At 34.3% G+C, this 16,791-nt stretch overlaps 1 protein-coding gene across 6 annotated transcripts in view; it reads right to left on the bottom strand.

The window, feature by feature from the left end:
- Positions 1–16,791, bottom strand: part of LOC106881053 (protein O-mannosyl-transferase TMTC4) — a 300,747-nt gene that overhangs the window by 114,320 nt on the left and 169,636 nt on the right. For all 6 annotated transcript variants that reach the window (XR_008263718.1, XR_008263717.1, XR_008263716.1 and 3 more), the window contains one exon: positions 9,349–9,551. Coding sequence is in view for 3 of the 6 variants with exons in the window: in XM_052966480.1 (XP_052822440.1) it covers positions 9,349–9,551 (203 nt within the window). In the remaining 3 variants the exon portion in view is untranslated. The remainder of the gene's footprint in view (positions 1–9,348; positions 9,552–16,791) is intronic.

Genomic DNA, 16,791 nt, shown 5'->3' with positions numbered 1-16,791 from the left:
TTAGCAAAATGTGGAATCTGAAGACGAAAACAATACCTATTGTCATAGGTGCCCTGGGAATGACAGCGAAACGGGTTGATTACTACCTAGCTCAGATACCAGGAAACCCCAAAATGGCTGAAGTTCAAAAGATAGTGCTCATGGGAACTGCCCATATCCTACGTAAAATACTGTCTATGTGATCTCAAATTTTAAAGCAAACACAATTTTCTTATGGTTTCTTAAACATTCACTTGAACAAAACTGTACAAATCCAAATATATGGTACCCTAGGCATAACACCTACATGAACTTCTAACTTGTTGTCTCTTGAGGTCTCTGCGTGAGACTTGGATCCAACTTGTACGAATGCAAAACAAAAGTCAAACATAAAATAATAATAATAACAACAACTAAGTATCCAAAAAAGGTCGTGGATGGAAAACGAAAGTTACAATATATTGTTGTATAAAAGGGTGTAAACTGTAGAAAACAAATATAAAACTTCAAATAAAAAATAGTTTGCTAAAACGGCGAGAACTTTAAGGGATACACTTGGAACCACATAAAATCACGGTCACCCTGATAACTAAGGTGGGTGCCCCGCTCAATGTACAAGTGCATGTACAGAGTAGACTCACGCAGTCGGACTGTCCTTACCACTTTCATTCCTGTATAAATATATTTGCTGGTGAGCAGCACTTCCATCACCAGCCTCAGTTTAGTTTTCGAGGGAAATTTAAAGAAGTTCATCAAGCCTTGGCCAAGATGGGATGTATCTATATTTAAACCTTTCTATAATACAATCCTATCAGGACGATCTTTACAATGGTATCAGTTGAAGGCAGGATCCATGCTACACATGACAGCAGGTGCTGGACACAAGTAAAGATGCTCGGGCAACAGACGAAAGCGTACAAAATAGTTTTGTTGCTCTGTGCACATGTCGGCCAGCACAGGCTAACGGCATTTAGAACTTATAGCAAGCTGGCAATGACTCTTGGTGGCATTATTAGGTCAGGTATTTCTGGAAATTATCCATAGCACGAAGGTCCTCCGGAAGAAATCAACCAGTTGATTTGCATCGACATTCAGGTTCTCCATGAGAACATCGTTACTCTTTGCTACATATTACCCTCTAAAAAACGCCAAGATGGAGTCATAACGAGTAATGAATTTTTAATAGACTTTCTTATATGCGTTAAAAGAAATGTAACACGGTTCAGTTAATACCATTCTCGGCTCAAAATTTATTTGTTCTTTCTCCCTTTCTCAACTCTGAATTGTATTCACATTTACTTCGAGTGTTTTGAAGAACCCGGTGAAAGCTTGAAAATGTTAGTTTCTGAAGAAACCTATAACAGAGCGGAAACATACTTATTTCTTTAAATATAAATATTTGCTCTGCAATAATTTGTATATCTGGTATTGTATATCTGCAATAATTTATATATCGTCTCTCGTTGAACTCGAAATCAAGTGCATACCTATTTATCTTTCACCATACATAAATGGAAGGGTTAAAGACAGAAAGAGAGAGAGAGAAAGAAAGAGTGTGTGTGTATGTGTGTGTGCATGTGTGTGTGTGTGCGTGTGTATGTGTGTGCGTGTGTGCGTGACACTTAATCATTTGTTACTGTAAAAAAACATTTATAATTTAATTTTTTGAAACACTTATCACTTAACGATAATGTAAATTCTCCTCGTGAATTGCAGTGTATTACAACAACGTGTTAATCTAAATATTTAGCACACTAAGTTTCTACGTCTGAAATAATATTCATAATTTTTTTTTTATTATTTTACACTCATTTTGTTCTTGTTTTGATTATTCAATTAGCAAATTTTTTTACGCATGTCTTAAGTGAATTTAAAATCAATTTTAACTTATTTTACAGGAAGAGAGAAAATTGTAAATCATTTTATGTTTTGCATATCTATTATCTTTTTTATAGGACACATTTACACAGTTGTTTGCTCTTTTTCTGTAATAATAATACTTTTCACAATATATCAGAGCAAAAATTTTCATTTGAAATAAGCGTCACAACTTGTCTACCTTCTTGACACTCTTCCTGTTTTCGTTCTTTCTTCTTGTCTGTCGATCTCTCAGCATAATTTTATAACAAACATATATACCCGTGCACACAGAACGAACGAAAAAGGCTCTAACACAGATTCGTGCAGGGAGTATTTTCAGCAAATTGCAATGATGGAGAAAAACAATTAAGCAAAGTGCATAACGCACTATATTTGCAATGAATTATAGTATGGATACAGAGAATACACGAGCATGTGGATCGAGGGATTATTGAAAACAGTACTAAGCATTCCAGTTTCAAAGAGCAATTGCGATTTTGTGTCAGTGGGGAAAAAACATTTATGTATCTGGTCTAGTAAGCATGTCAGTGAGTGGAGACAAGATAAATTGATTTCAGTAGAATTAAGATAGGACTGTGTAAACAATCAATGGATTCGCTCGGCGTTCTGGAAAGAGCTTCTCTTTTAGTGTTGAAAAATTATGAATCGAAATATATTAAGGTTAGTTCAATTGATAATATTAATCTTTCTTGCAAACAATAACATTGTGTCTCATCAAAATAAACCATTACCATATGTCTTCACTAATTCACATGAGATAACACGATGTATAATTTGCACCACATCAAGACTAACGAAAAATAGCGAGCATAAGTATTAATGAAAATTGTGATCAAGATTTTGAATATATTCTAGAGTACTTTTACTATTAAATTTCATGGGAATGAAAGTGAATTTGACATCATGGCATGTCAATTCAATATATTGAAACTTAGTATTTTAAATTAGATTAAATCTTATTTCTTAAATTTTATTTTTTAAAGTGTGTGTTTCGAAATATCTAAAGCACATTGGATGTATGTCTTAACCCCTATTGTTGAGATGCTATATTTTCTCTCTGGATGCTAATATTATACAATCAGTACAGCTTCAGCATTGCAGTCTAATACTTAGTATTTATTATAAATTTCTTTTCAATATGCACACAGATATTGTTCTAAGGTGAACTGAACCGCCCCACTCTATAATTGCTATTTATATAATCGAATCAATGATGACTGATTAAATTAAATCGATGTTTGCCAGGCGCATCAATATATAAAAGGATATTGTTATACATAACGTATATAAAACCTAAATACAGTTGCTGTTGACCGAGTCAATCATATGGTGAGAAAATAACCAATCAAAGCAATGTGTACTGTTATTCTCATCCAGACAGAGCAAACTTAGATATTGCTGTTATTGTTAAGTCCTAGATCAGTCTTGTAAGCAGATCTGTAATCAAAGGCATTCCAGCCACGAATATTCGATTTGTTCCAATATAAATAACTATTTTATCCAAAGTAGTCTTCCTAATATTTAAAAAAGACTTTATGCCGCGAAGTTAAGGTGCCATATCCAACTATTTGTGTGTCTGCAGAGAAGATCCCTTGTTAATAAACCGAAGTAGATATTGTAGGATGATAAAAATGAAAACAGTTAAATGAACGAGTGTTCTATTAAAGTGTAACTAGTTTAGTGATTATAGTTTGAGTAGGGATACTAAAGTCACACTGATATATCATAAACATATTTTGTGAAGACCGAATAATAAAAAGTTAGTATTATGCAAATGAATTCTTTCTTATTGCATATAACAGACAATATTCTACAGAATGGGGCGTTGTAATATTCATTTTCTGTAACGCTTCAGTTACAAACTGAAAAAAATCGAAATATGCTTTTGGTCATGCGTAAAACCAATACAAACTATTCTACAAAAATAGCAAACTTATGAAATTAATAATCATATTGAGAAATCTTATTGCGAATAACATTTATTATTGAATGTATATGTATAAGGTGCATTCCAAAAGTTTTGAGGTTTTTCAAGTGCGATATTTTTTAATATCAAAGAAGTGCAAACTCTAATGTCTTTCAAACTAGGATCCTCTGGCTTCAATGAACTTGTTTTAGCGCTCCAACCATTTTGTGAAGGTCCCATGAGAGGCCACCAAACTGAAGATGGCCAGGACACTTGTCACAGTCTACTTCATTTTCCACTTCAGTTTGAATTACGACCAAAAATTAGAAAAGAGCAAGGTCTAAACTGCAGAGAAGATGAGGAACAATTTTGGTGTTCGTCTCTGTCAACTAGTCTGTTACCAGTATGGAACTGACTGATACATTATCTTGATGCAAGTACACTGTGTTCTGTCCTTTTGCAACGAAATCACTTCGTGAATGCCTTCAAAGCCTTCACAAAACCCACACAAAGTGCTCCTTGTTAACCGTCTAGTCGGAGGGAAGCCAGTGGATGTAGATTATTTTCTTGCTGTCGTAAAAGGAGGTCATCATGAGTCGCTGGTGTACTTGCTTTGCTTCACCACTTTATCAGCGAAAATAAATGATCAGCTCATGCACGTTAATTCATAAGTCTGTAGCATTTTTACCCAGTTTAACAAAACTTCTTTTACATAACGAGCTTCCAAATTATCTTCATGTCCAGATTGCATTCTACAAACTAGTTAGCTGTAACAAACAGTGTTTAACAAGGTGTACTCAAAGTGTTATCGCACCCATCTTACCACACAGCCACTCCTGCGCCTGTATATATTTTAAGATTTAACGTTATTAGAAATAACGAATGGTGCCGATATAGGCTTGAACAGAGGAAATTTATCCGCAACTCTTACTTGAGCAGATGAGCTGTTCAAAATATTCCGTAGTAAAGATTTGGAAAACCTCGGAGATCGACGTGTCCCACGAATAAAAATGTTTCGAGACACTTCTTGCCTATATTACTGCAGTAATGTTGGAGCTATATAATGTTATAACTCGTGCGCAACCTTTGCATGTAGCGCATGTCTTGCTTTTGTATGTTGGTTCCCTGACGATGAATATATGTGTAATTCCAGCACCTCTTACTTCTTTGGAGTAGAGTGCACATATATTTTGAAACATATGTAGGAACTAAAGGAACTTATTGATCATACACGTTTTGCTCCATTTATTAATATTCTTCATATCTACTCAAAATATATCACATTAACATGGTATTTCTACCTATTAACCGGGTATGATATCCCATTTTTTGTGTGATTTTTGCTACCCTGGTAACAATTAACATACTTACACTGGTATATAGAGTTTTTAATCTTAGAATTACTAGACATAAACTTAATTCTGTTGGAATTGATTTCAGTGACAATAACTTTGTTGTTAATATTTCTAGGAGGATGGTTAGTATTAGCTAAATTAATATTAGCATTAGTAATTGGATTGTTATTTAACAGACTAATATTATGTGAGGAGATAGTTTCTGAGAGATTTTTTGTGTTCGAGAAAACAATCCTAACCGTGTGCGACTTGATAATCGAATAATACATAGAATTCTTTGGAAAATTCCTAATAATAGCTTCACGAAACTGTAAAAGAAGATTAGATTTAATTTGCCTCCCATAAGGAATAATCAACCAAATAGTTTTACTATTAGTTGCCTTATTTTTAGTGTAACTATCTTTAAACAACATCGATTTACCTTTAGAATGAAAAAAGGGGTTTAAATAACGGTTATCTCCCTTACGTCGTAAAAATGTTCCTATGTTTGGTGTTGGCGTATAAATTAAAATTGAAATCGTTCATATCATTACAACTAGATTTCATGTCTCCATTACTAAAGGTAGAATAAGACTTAATAGAATTAATGTAGGTAACTTTTTCTCTATAGCCTGCTTTAAGTAAGGCAGAGTTATAAAATTCACCCTTGTCATTGAAAATGTCAACATTAGCAGATAACTTAGACAATCTAAATGAAATATTCTTAACGAAGTTCTTAGTGATTGCCATTTATATATATATATATATATATATATATATATATATATATATATATATATATATAAAATTAAGGCTATTAACAGGTAGTTCCGGCATGCTAACATAGCAGTCAAAATGACTAAACCACAAGTTTTCAATTAACCACAAATGTGAAAGTGGGCAAATGAACAAAAAACCTAAGACCCTGTATCAATGACGAAAATAATTGAAAATTGAAAAAGTCAGACATACCCGTATAACCGTTATGTCGAACTTTGAGAAATACCCTTTGTTAATCCTCAGTGATTCTTACTGACTCCAGGGTTGTAGAGTTTGTTAATCTCAGCAAATGACTGCTTTTACTGTCGCAACAAATTTACAAAGCTTTAATAATTTTGACTGCTATGTTAGCATGCCGGTACTGTCTGCTTGTAATCTTAACTATTTATTGATAATTTTTACCTTTATGGCTTTTTTGCGCATGCTAAGCCACTGATATTATCATAAATAATGATATCCTCATATATCTTTATATAATTTTTATTCACTTCGATCCCTTTTTAAAATTTGCTGCGGCATTAAAAACGGTCACTGCACACATTGGTTGACATGATCAAACTCTACAATCCTGGGGTCGGTAAGATTCGCTGAGTATGAAGTAGAGGTATTTCTCTAAGTTCGAAATCACGGTGATACGGGTATGCCTGACCTTTTCAATTTTCGATCATTTTCGTCATTAGTACGGGGTCTTAGATCAGTTGTTCATTTGCCCGCTTTCATCTCTGTGTTTAATAAGTGAAAACGTTAGCATGCCGGTCCTGCCAGTTAGTACCTGCAATTATTTATTGATATTTTTTACATTTATGAGTTTTTTTTACGCATGCTAAGCCACTGATACTATTATAAACAATAATATCCTCATATGTATATCATGTTCTTTGATTACTTGTTCTAATAGCAGAAATTTTAAATACCTGTTAAGATGATAACGACGACAAGGACGACGATGACAATGGCCTTTCAATAGGCTTATATCCTAACGGAAATTAGAATGTTCCTTGCCCGATGAAATACTTATCAATTTATTACTTTGTTGAACAATAATGTAGATGAAATTAGTCTAATTGTTGGGATTTGAAAAGTACGCTGTCAGATAATCAAAAAATCTAGCAATATAGAGGAAATGTTTGTATACTCTATACAGATATGTTTATAGCCAACTAGAAGCATAGAGATGGAATAATATAAAAGTGATACGTTGTCGATGCAGTACTAAGATGAATTTAAATTGCATTGCACAGCTGGAAAAAGCAGATAGTGAAACTATAAAATAAAAGAAATCTAGTTATGGTCTGATCATCAAACAGTGATGCAGATATTTCAAGTTGTGGAATAAATTTTATACCTTGAAAGACCAAGAGACGTTGGATGTTTGTTAAATACCAGGTATAATACGATCGCCTAATTATGTTGTCGACTATTGAAGGCGGCGGGCTGTCAAAATCGATAGCACACCAGGCGAAATGCTTAGCGGCATTTCGTCTGACTTCATGTTCTGCGTTCAAATTCCGCCGTAGTCGCCTTTGCCTTTCATTCTTTCGGAGTTGATAAAATAAGTATCAGTCGAGTACCAGGGTCGATGTAACCGAATTACATCCTCTACAGAAATTGTTGACTTTGTGCCAAAATTTGAAATTAATATTCAACGACTACTGAAGGCAGCGTGTTTTCAAAATCTTTAGCACGCCAGGCGAAATGCTTTGCGGCATCGCATCCGTCTTCACATTCTGAGTTCAAGTTTCACCGAGGTCGACTTTGCCTTTCATTTTTTAAGAGTCGACAAAATAAGTACCACTTGAGTACTGAGATTGATGTAATCGGCTTACCCACTCCCCGAACTTGCTGGCTTATGCCAAAACTTGAATTTCATATTAACAACCACCCTTAATACATTGATAGCAAGTTTTGATGTCAGTTTTGCCTTCTGACCTGCCGAGGTCGATTGAATTAGTACTTATTACGTACTTATTTCCATCAGCCAAATGTACTCGTTATGTTAAATAGAAATCAATATTACAGTATTTGATAGATATCTGGGTATCTATCAATGGCTTTATTTTGCCGTTAGAAATCTATATTAACGTACATTGGACAGCGGTGCAAAAATAAGTGGGTGTCTACTAGATTATTTCCAATATTTAGTACTTGTCTTTAGTTTTGTCAATCAACTGCGTTTTGTTGAAATATGTCCGGGGTTGTTACAATGAATATTCAACGCATAAAACAAGCGTGGTTTTATCGACTACATCCTCACTTTTATGGAATAAAATTTTCACTTGAGAAAAGTCAGAGAGATATCTTAGTTTTTGGTTCAGTTTTTGATGAAATTGTCATTGCTGTTTCTAAGTTGTCGGATATTTTGAAGTAACTGTGTATAATAACTGTATATATTTAATGCACATATGAAATAGGACTGTTAATATACAGTTGTAGCCAAAAGTCTGGAACATTTTTTAAAATTAAAATTGTTATGCCTATGTACAATTCGATTCAAATATATACAACATATAAGCTTGAGCATTGAATATAAAAACTTTAATTTTCAAACATATGTTCCAAACTTATTTATGTGTATTAAGGCGGGGAGCTGGCAGAACCGTTTGCACACCGGGCAAAATGCTTAGTGGCATTTCTCCCATCTTTACGTTCTAAATTCAAATTCTGCCAAGATCGACTTTACCTGTCATCCTTTTGTATCGATAAAATAAGTACCAGCTGAGCACTGGCGTTAATGAAATCTGTTTAACCCCTCCCTCAAAATTTCTAGCGTTGTGCCATAATTTGAAACCAATATTTATGTGTATCATCCTTATCATTAAGGTATCCCTTGTGCACTCCATTATTTTATTTTTATTCATCCGTTTTTTAATAATGCCCGCTTTTCTAGTAACACTGGTGTGATGATACGTGATTTAATGCATGTCTGTTTGTTTGTAGTAATAAAGGAGTATTACTTAATAGGAAGATAGTTTTGGGACTACAACGGATTCCAGCAGGTGTATCAATTTAACTGTTGGCAGAAAATTCGGAATTACGGCTCTACGTATCTTGATAACCCATTGCTTATTGGTGCAGAGTCATAGTCGATTAAATCAACGTGAGTACTTGACTCTGGAAGGATAAAAGATAAAGTTGACCGCATCAAGATTTGAACTCGGAACATAAAGGACCCACAAGGCATATCATCGGACCTTAGCACTTCTGTACCTCTTTTACCTTATTGACACTTATTGAAAGTTATTCTAAGCTAAATAAATAAGTAAAATGAATCAGCTGAATGATGATTTCTGACAAAGAATAAGAGGATCAAATTCTTTTAGATACGAGGAAATTGTGAATGGCAAAGCTGACCGCTGTGAGATTTGAACTAAGAACGTAAAAGAGTCTAACAAAACATCGCAAGATGATTTAGCTAACTGTTTTAAGAACTTATTTCAAAATGAAATTTGCAAAAGACGTATATCATACCGTGCCATTGACGTGTTTCGAAAGAGGAGAATTCTGTAACTCATCATAACTATTAGGATCCAGAACGATAGGGCTGCTAAAGTTCGGAAATTCCAAGGCGAATTCAAAATAGGGATGCAATCATATGACCAATCACAGCAGAGCCACCAAGGGTCTAAAAGAAGCCATGTGTTCAACCAATAAATATAGCTGTAATTTACAACCTGAAAATAAATAATTCGTAAAAGTTACTAGATAACAAACTGAAATTCTTTTTAAATTTCTGTTGTACTAAATAAACTATACTTTTTTTTTATACGCTTTATCTATACCGAGAGAAACATTAAGTTCACTAAGTAGTTATCATATATTCACAGCGGAAATGAAGTTCGTTTGAGAAATAATAGTATTGTAACAAGAATTTTGAAATACTTACGAAAGTAAGATAATGTTATCAACTACATAGAAATGGATTCATTTATAACAGAATTTTAATAAACTGCGCAATACAATGTGTGTGTGTGTGTGTGTGTATACATAAACATACACACATTTGTATGTATATTTCTGTATATATATATGTATATAAGTGTGCCTATATAAGTATATTAATATAAGTATGTATGTATTCCACCCTTTCGTCTGTGGAATACATACGAAACACACACACACATTGCATTGTACAGTTTATTAAAATTCTGTTGTTAATGAATCTATTTTTATGTAGTTGATAACATCATCTTACTTTCGTAAATATTTCAAAATTCATGTTACGTCTTCAGAAAATTTTAGTACATTGAAAAGTATGTACTAGAAACCTAATATGAGACTGCAATACAGGATCAAACTGATAGAATGCCTTGGAAACTGGATTTGTTCAGTCACCAGATTTTGCTTATTATCAATTAGATGAAACAGACAGCCACTTGTAAAACCTGAAATTTACATCTTATTTTTGAAAGCATATACATAAGATAGATTGTTGTTGTTGTTGTTGTTGGCACTCCGTCGCTTACGACGTCGAGGGTTCCAGTTGATCCGATCAACGGAACAGCCTGTTCGCGAAATTAACGTGCAAGTGGCTGTGTACTCCACAGACGCGTGTACCCTTAACGTAGTTCTCGGGGATATTCAGCGTGACAAGGCTGACCCTTTGAATTAAAGGCACAACAGAAACAGGAAGTAAGAAAGAGAGAAAGTTGTGGTGAAAGAGTACAGCAGGGTTCTCCACCATCCCCGGCCGGAGCCTCGTGAAGCTTTAGGTGTTTTCGCTCAATAAACACTCACAACGCCCGGACTGGGAATCGAATCCGCGATCCTATGACCGCGAGTCCGCTGCCCTAACCACTGGGCCATTGTGCCTCCACAACGTAAGATAGATATATCTATATTTAAGATAGATTGCCATAATAAATATTATATCAGTATAGTAATACTTCTTTTACAGGTTTTATTCAGACACATAATCTATATTGTCGACTTAATCATATATTTTAACAATCCCACATGTAAACTTTGATCTGTGCAGTATTTCAACATCAGAACAGATCGGTATAAAGACAATACTCCAAGAACAAAGTCATGAAGATAGATGCAGCAGTGAATTTTTTCGACGGTCCGCCAATTCTTCAATTTTCCATTATTTTAAATATAACTTCTACATCACTTTATGTCTTTTCACACCATGCTCACTATTGATTTTGTCTGGATATTTCCAGACATATACTAAATAACATTTTTCACTAGAAATCAAACTTACTCTTTCAGCCTTAACTCTGTTGACCCGGAAATTAAAATAATATTAGACATTACTTGATACTTTTTCTCACTGCATATCGATTTCAAGTTAACTTCTTCATTCTTCACCCATGCTTTAAATATGTAACACCAAATTACGTATGAGAAAACTGCCGCGCAAACAATGACTAGAGAAACTGTGATATTATTTTACCGTTATTTTTATTTCAACTGCATAGCGATGCATGTTCTAGACCTTCCATCGGGGAATACATAAATTCAAAGAATTATATAATTATAAACTTTCCTTTGCAATCTATATACATGAAGGTATAGATTCAGCTTTCTGTTTAATTTGCTGTTTCCTGATGTTTGCTGTAACGACGGAGAGGATGTATAATGAGTTAAGTAAGATACAATAACTAACGTATCGTAGTAGGATTTATATAAACGTCTCAGTGAAATTTCTATAGAACTTATTATAACTGATAAATAATCTTACAATAAAATTTATGTAAGAAACTTGCTTTTTCAGTTGTACTTACTAATATTTTTTAGTTATGAAAACCTCTCAACCACCCTTACATCTAATCACAATATTTATTTCCATGCAGTGAAAAACAGGATAAGATACCATAACTGAAAAATAATTATGAATCTATTCTATTGGAATGTACATTATGTATTACAGTGTGATATTGATAATAGGTGTTACTTAGGTTCTTTTCAATATCGTTGCAATTGTCGTGATATATGTTGGCTTCTGTTTCTTTAGTTTGATGAAACTCGACTTACTGCCTATCATATGGTTTTCTTGAATCTTCCAGTGAACGGGGCTTTACGAGTAAAATCGACTCGAATATCTACATTTTAGAGGGTAATTACAAAGATAAATATATCCTGATGAAAATGTGTTGAGCAATAACGTTGCCGTTTCTCTCTCGCCGACATGTTAGTCTGGGTATTAATATACCTTACCTCTCTGATATTAGTACCACAATAAACAAACACTAATAATGGTTCTTCAAAATTTTATTTGTTGAGATCCTAACAAGCCAACATTGACTTTCTTTAAGAGGGGACATGAATCGAATAAAGTTTTCGCAGGTGTAGCTGCGTCGTAAGAAACTTGCTTCCCAAACACATAGTTCTGGGATCACTCCCACTGTGTGACACCATGGGCAAGTGTCTCCTACTTAAAACTAGGGCCGACCAAAGCTTTGTGAGTGGATTTGGTAGACAGAAACTGAAAGAAGCCTGTTGTATATACATGTATGTATTTATGTGTGTGTCTCTGTTTGTCTCCTTCGTAATCTCTTGACAACCGATGCTAGTGTGTTTATGTCCACGTAACCTAGCGTTTCAGCAAACGAAAACCCATATAATAAGTACTAGGCTTAACAGAATAAGTCCTGGTGTCAATTTATTCGACTAACAGCCCTTACGGCGGTTTCCCAGCATTGCCGGGTTCAAATTACTGAAAGAAGTAAAAAAAATATTACTATTTGGTTTAAAGAAATTATAGACGTAGATGATAGTTGGCACTGGGGAGTTGTCATAGTCTTATGAACTATAATGACTTGAAAATGAAGATTAAAGTATATGAATAGGCATCATCCGAGACTGAAGTCCAAATATAATTGAAAACGTAAAATGGTCTTGCGTCAAGGAAGTTTTTCAGTCGCGGGAATTTGTAATATGATAGCAAATTAAGTATAAAAGTGGGAATCAGTCAGTAATATAATAAATATGTCTTGCAGTATTTAGGTGCACGATGTCACCTTCTAGGTTCCAAATATTGTGGATTCATTTTGTGTTCTTAGTACATTCGGCATATGTAAACTATGCACTAATAATATATAGTGTCGACACATAAGATTAGACTGCTATTTCATACATTAGCCAAATCAAATTAATAATACGAAAATATTTGCAATAATGACTTCTTTTATACACGATAAGGGCTTAAAATCCTGGAGACACAAGAGTAAAATACAAAATGAAAAGTGAATTTACAATGAGTAACAAATATAAGATTGAGAATAACAACAGGCACAAATGTATAAACAATAGCAAAGAGAAACAAGAAGGTATGCGCCGAAAAATGGTGAAATACATATTCTGATTCGGCTTGTCTCTTACACAGCCCGGTATATCTGACATGTATTACATACACAGGTAGCCTTCAAACATTTTTGTCATTTAACTGCACAGATTCTGCAACGCAAGCACACCGTTTAAACATTCTGATTTATAGAGCTATTAAAAAGAACAACATCAACGTCGAAAATGATAGACGCTGCTGACAGCCTAGGAAAATATCCGTTGATACCGATTAAATATCAACAAATAAAAGCTGAAAGAATAAACAAATTGCTTGAAGGTTACCTGTGGAATTAACATTCTTTCGTTTACGAAATCGTATTGATTTTTACAGCAAAGAACGTATTAAAAGTATTCATATTGCACAGTGACACGTACAACGAGTAAACAAACATAGTGGAGCATGACACATTAATAGGAAATCGTTTCAATCTCCCCAAACAAATAAATGACGGACAGTACGGTTAAAAATATCTATTAGAATATGAGGTATAAAAACGAACAAAGGGTTGACACGAAATTTATGAAATCACAGATGCCTCTGTTACAAATACAGTTAGTCATTAGCGATACAAAGGACACTTCAACTAATAAGACCACTAAAGCTGATTATAACCAATCCAATGAGATCGCTTTCACGCAGTTGTTTGATCTATAATTATATCAACCATATCTTCCTCAAATCTTACTCTACAATCTTTCCATAACGAAGGAACACATTAGATTATTAATGTGGTTCGCCAGATGACGCACATATTCAAACACTCTGAGACGCGCGCGCGCGCACATGCACATGTTTGAAGCAAATTTGTATATTTGTATGTGTGTGTGTATGATTAGATACATAGATAGATAGATAGATAGATAGATAGATAGATAGATAGATAGATAGATAGATAGATAGATAGATAGATGGATAGATGGATAGATAGATAGATGGATAGTTGGATAGATGGATAGGCAGATAGATAGATAGATAAGTCTTTTTATAGACATAAAAAGCTGTAAACATGAACTGAGTAAAGGGATCGCTACAAGTGTAGAAACAATTATTTTTCATAATTTTATTGATAGTCCTTTCAAAAGTTCGGCAGTCGTCGACCGCAGTAGACTATGAATTTCTCCACTGGTGATACTATATATAAGCCTGGCTCTTATACGAGATTAATTTAAAGAGCATTTGACTTTATTTTCCCCGCTAAAACTAATGCCACGAGGGCAAAATCCATTGGGTGAGAGGTAACGCCACCCTTACAGTGCATACGAGAAAATTTTCGCGCCGGTAAGCTACGTTAGTTTCCTGCTGTTACAACAAGAGTTGAATGTGCAGTCCGCGCTCGTTGGATTCTTGCATAGAGAAAAGACCATGGACCTATGTCTCATCACCAGTGATGGTAGTCTTTATGAAGTTTGGAATGTGATTTTCACAGTCCCGCATGTTCTGAGCGATTTTCATGCGGACTTGCTTCTGCTGCTTCACCTGCACCTTCGGGGCGAATCACGCCATTCTCTTCATGCACAACTCATCCGTGTAAATGGAATGCATTGATCTAGTGTTTATTACCACTTCGTCAAGGAAGATCTATTTGGGTGGATGATCAAATCTCTTTTCGAAGCAGAATAAATGTATTACTTATGTTCACGGGTAACATTCAGTTGTTGCATTTCCATACCTAACTTGGCAATAAATGTTATATATAGTATATTTTTGTAACTCTTCAGCACAGAGATTACTACGAGGATCTTACATGACTATTCGCCGAACCTTCTCAATCGGTTCCTCCTTTCGGCTTATCGGCTTGTGGATAGTCTGCCTGTGACGTGTCTCGCCCTTCATTGAGGTGCAGCCATGTTTGAAGCAGTTGTACTTCTTTGTCTACGTTTTGCCTATGGCATCTTCTCCAACGGCCAGCTGAATCTTCTGGCGGTTTCAATTTCGGTATCACCAAGCGTACCGGCGTGAATTTTTTTTTTACGTCCAGGAAGGGTGGTGTCACCTCCCACCCAAAGGATTTTGTTCGCGTAGTAATAGTTTTGGCGAGAAAAAATAGAATTGGATACTCTTTGAACGCATTTTGAATGTTGGGTAAAATTTTGGAGGGGTAGTTTCTAGTAGACGGAATGATAAAAATTGGTTTTGTGGGTAAAGGTTTCTTTTCATTTTCAGTTTCCAAACACGAATTTTGCCTTTAGATAGTTTCCAAAAACTAATATTTAAAGAAAAAAAATGAATGCGGCAAATCTTATCCAGTATCCTAAAGAACCGACAAAATATTTTTTTTAAATTTACATACAGATGAATTTCTTCATAGTTTTCAAAGTTAAAAACAATAAATTTTGAGGAGAGAGTAACTTCCTACGTCTAATATCTTTTGTTTAGACTAAAATTATATTTCAGGGAAGAACTATTTGGGTGAATGATCGAATCGCTTTTCCAAGCAGAATAAATGTATTACTTATGTTCACGGGTAACATTCAGTTGTTGCCTTTCCATACCTAACTTGGCAATATATGTTATATATAGAATATTTTTGTAACTCTTCAGCACAAAGATTACTCGTCGGTTTTCATAAAATGTCTGGAACAATAAGGAAATATAATTTTGTTTTTAGCAGATAAATGAAAGTTTGAGTGAAGTTATATTTTTATAGCATCGATATCTGATTTTTTGAAAGTAAAAAGATTTTCTATTGATCTTTTGTATGGATAATCTTTGATATTTCATTGCCTTTAAAATCTTTGACGAAAACAAAGCATGAATTATTGTATAGCTTCCGTTAATGTCATTATTTCAAAAGAGTTTTAAAACGAATGGTTTTCAAAAATGGATATAAAGGATAAGCTTTTAGACCAAACTTAATAAAAATATTCCTTATATATAAACGTGATATGTTTACAGAGTGGCTAATAAGTTATGGTGACATCTCTTTTGCGGGAACATTTACAGTCTATAAGTTGTAACAGTGTTCTAATGTGGTTCCAATTGTGTACACAGTCTCGAAAATTTAGCTTCTCATGAAAATTTTCCAAACTTATGAGACTAAACGATGTAATAGGCTATCCAACTTGAGGCCTCTAAGTAGTTTGCTTGATACAAGTCACCGCACTTTTTTAAACCAAGATAGATATTGCTCATGTAGACTGGTTATACTTCAAAACCTTATTAAGTGTAAAATTGTAACATCAAGTATATTTTAGCTTGCTATGCACTAAAGATGTATACTGCCTTTGTATTACTAGATGTACTGGTTTAAATAATGGGATATTTAATTGAACTAGACTGTTATATGACTTGAGTGTAGGAAAGGTTATAGCATAGCATTCCCCGCCGTAATGTTGGTTCCAAATTTTGACACAAGGCCAGCAAGTCTGGAGGAGAGGTTAAGTCGATTACATCGAAACCAGTGCTCATCAGGTACTTATTTTGTTTACCTCGAAAGGATGAAAAGCAAATTCGACTTCGGTAGAATTTGAACTCAGAACGTAAAGTCGGACGAAAGACGGTAAGCATTTTACACAGCGTACTGCCTTTCCTTGCCGTAAGATTAAAGACTCATGGTACATATTATTGGATGTGATTAACACTTCATCCGCAATATATATATATATATATATATATATATA

The sequence above is a fragment of the Octopus bimaculoides genome, chromosome 3, assembly GCF_001194135.2.
Source record: "Octopus bimaculoides isolate UCB-OBI-ISO-001 chromosome 3, ASM119413v2, whole genome shotgun sequence".
NCBI classification, from domain to species: domain Eukaryota; kingdom Metazoa; phylum Mollusca; class Cephalopoda; order Octopoda; family Octopodidae; genus Octopus; species Octopus bimaculoides.
Note: the sequence above shows the minus strand (reverse complement) of the source record. Positions and strands in the feature narration are given on the sequence as shown.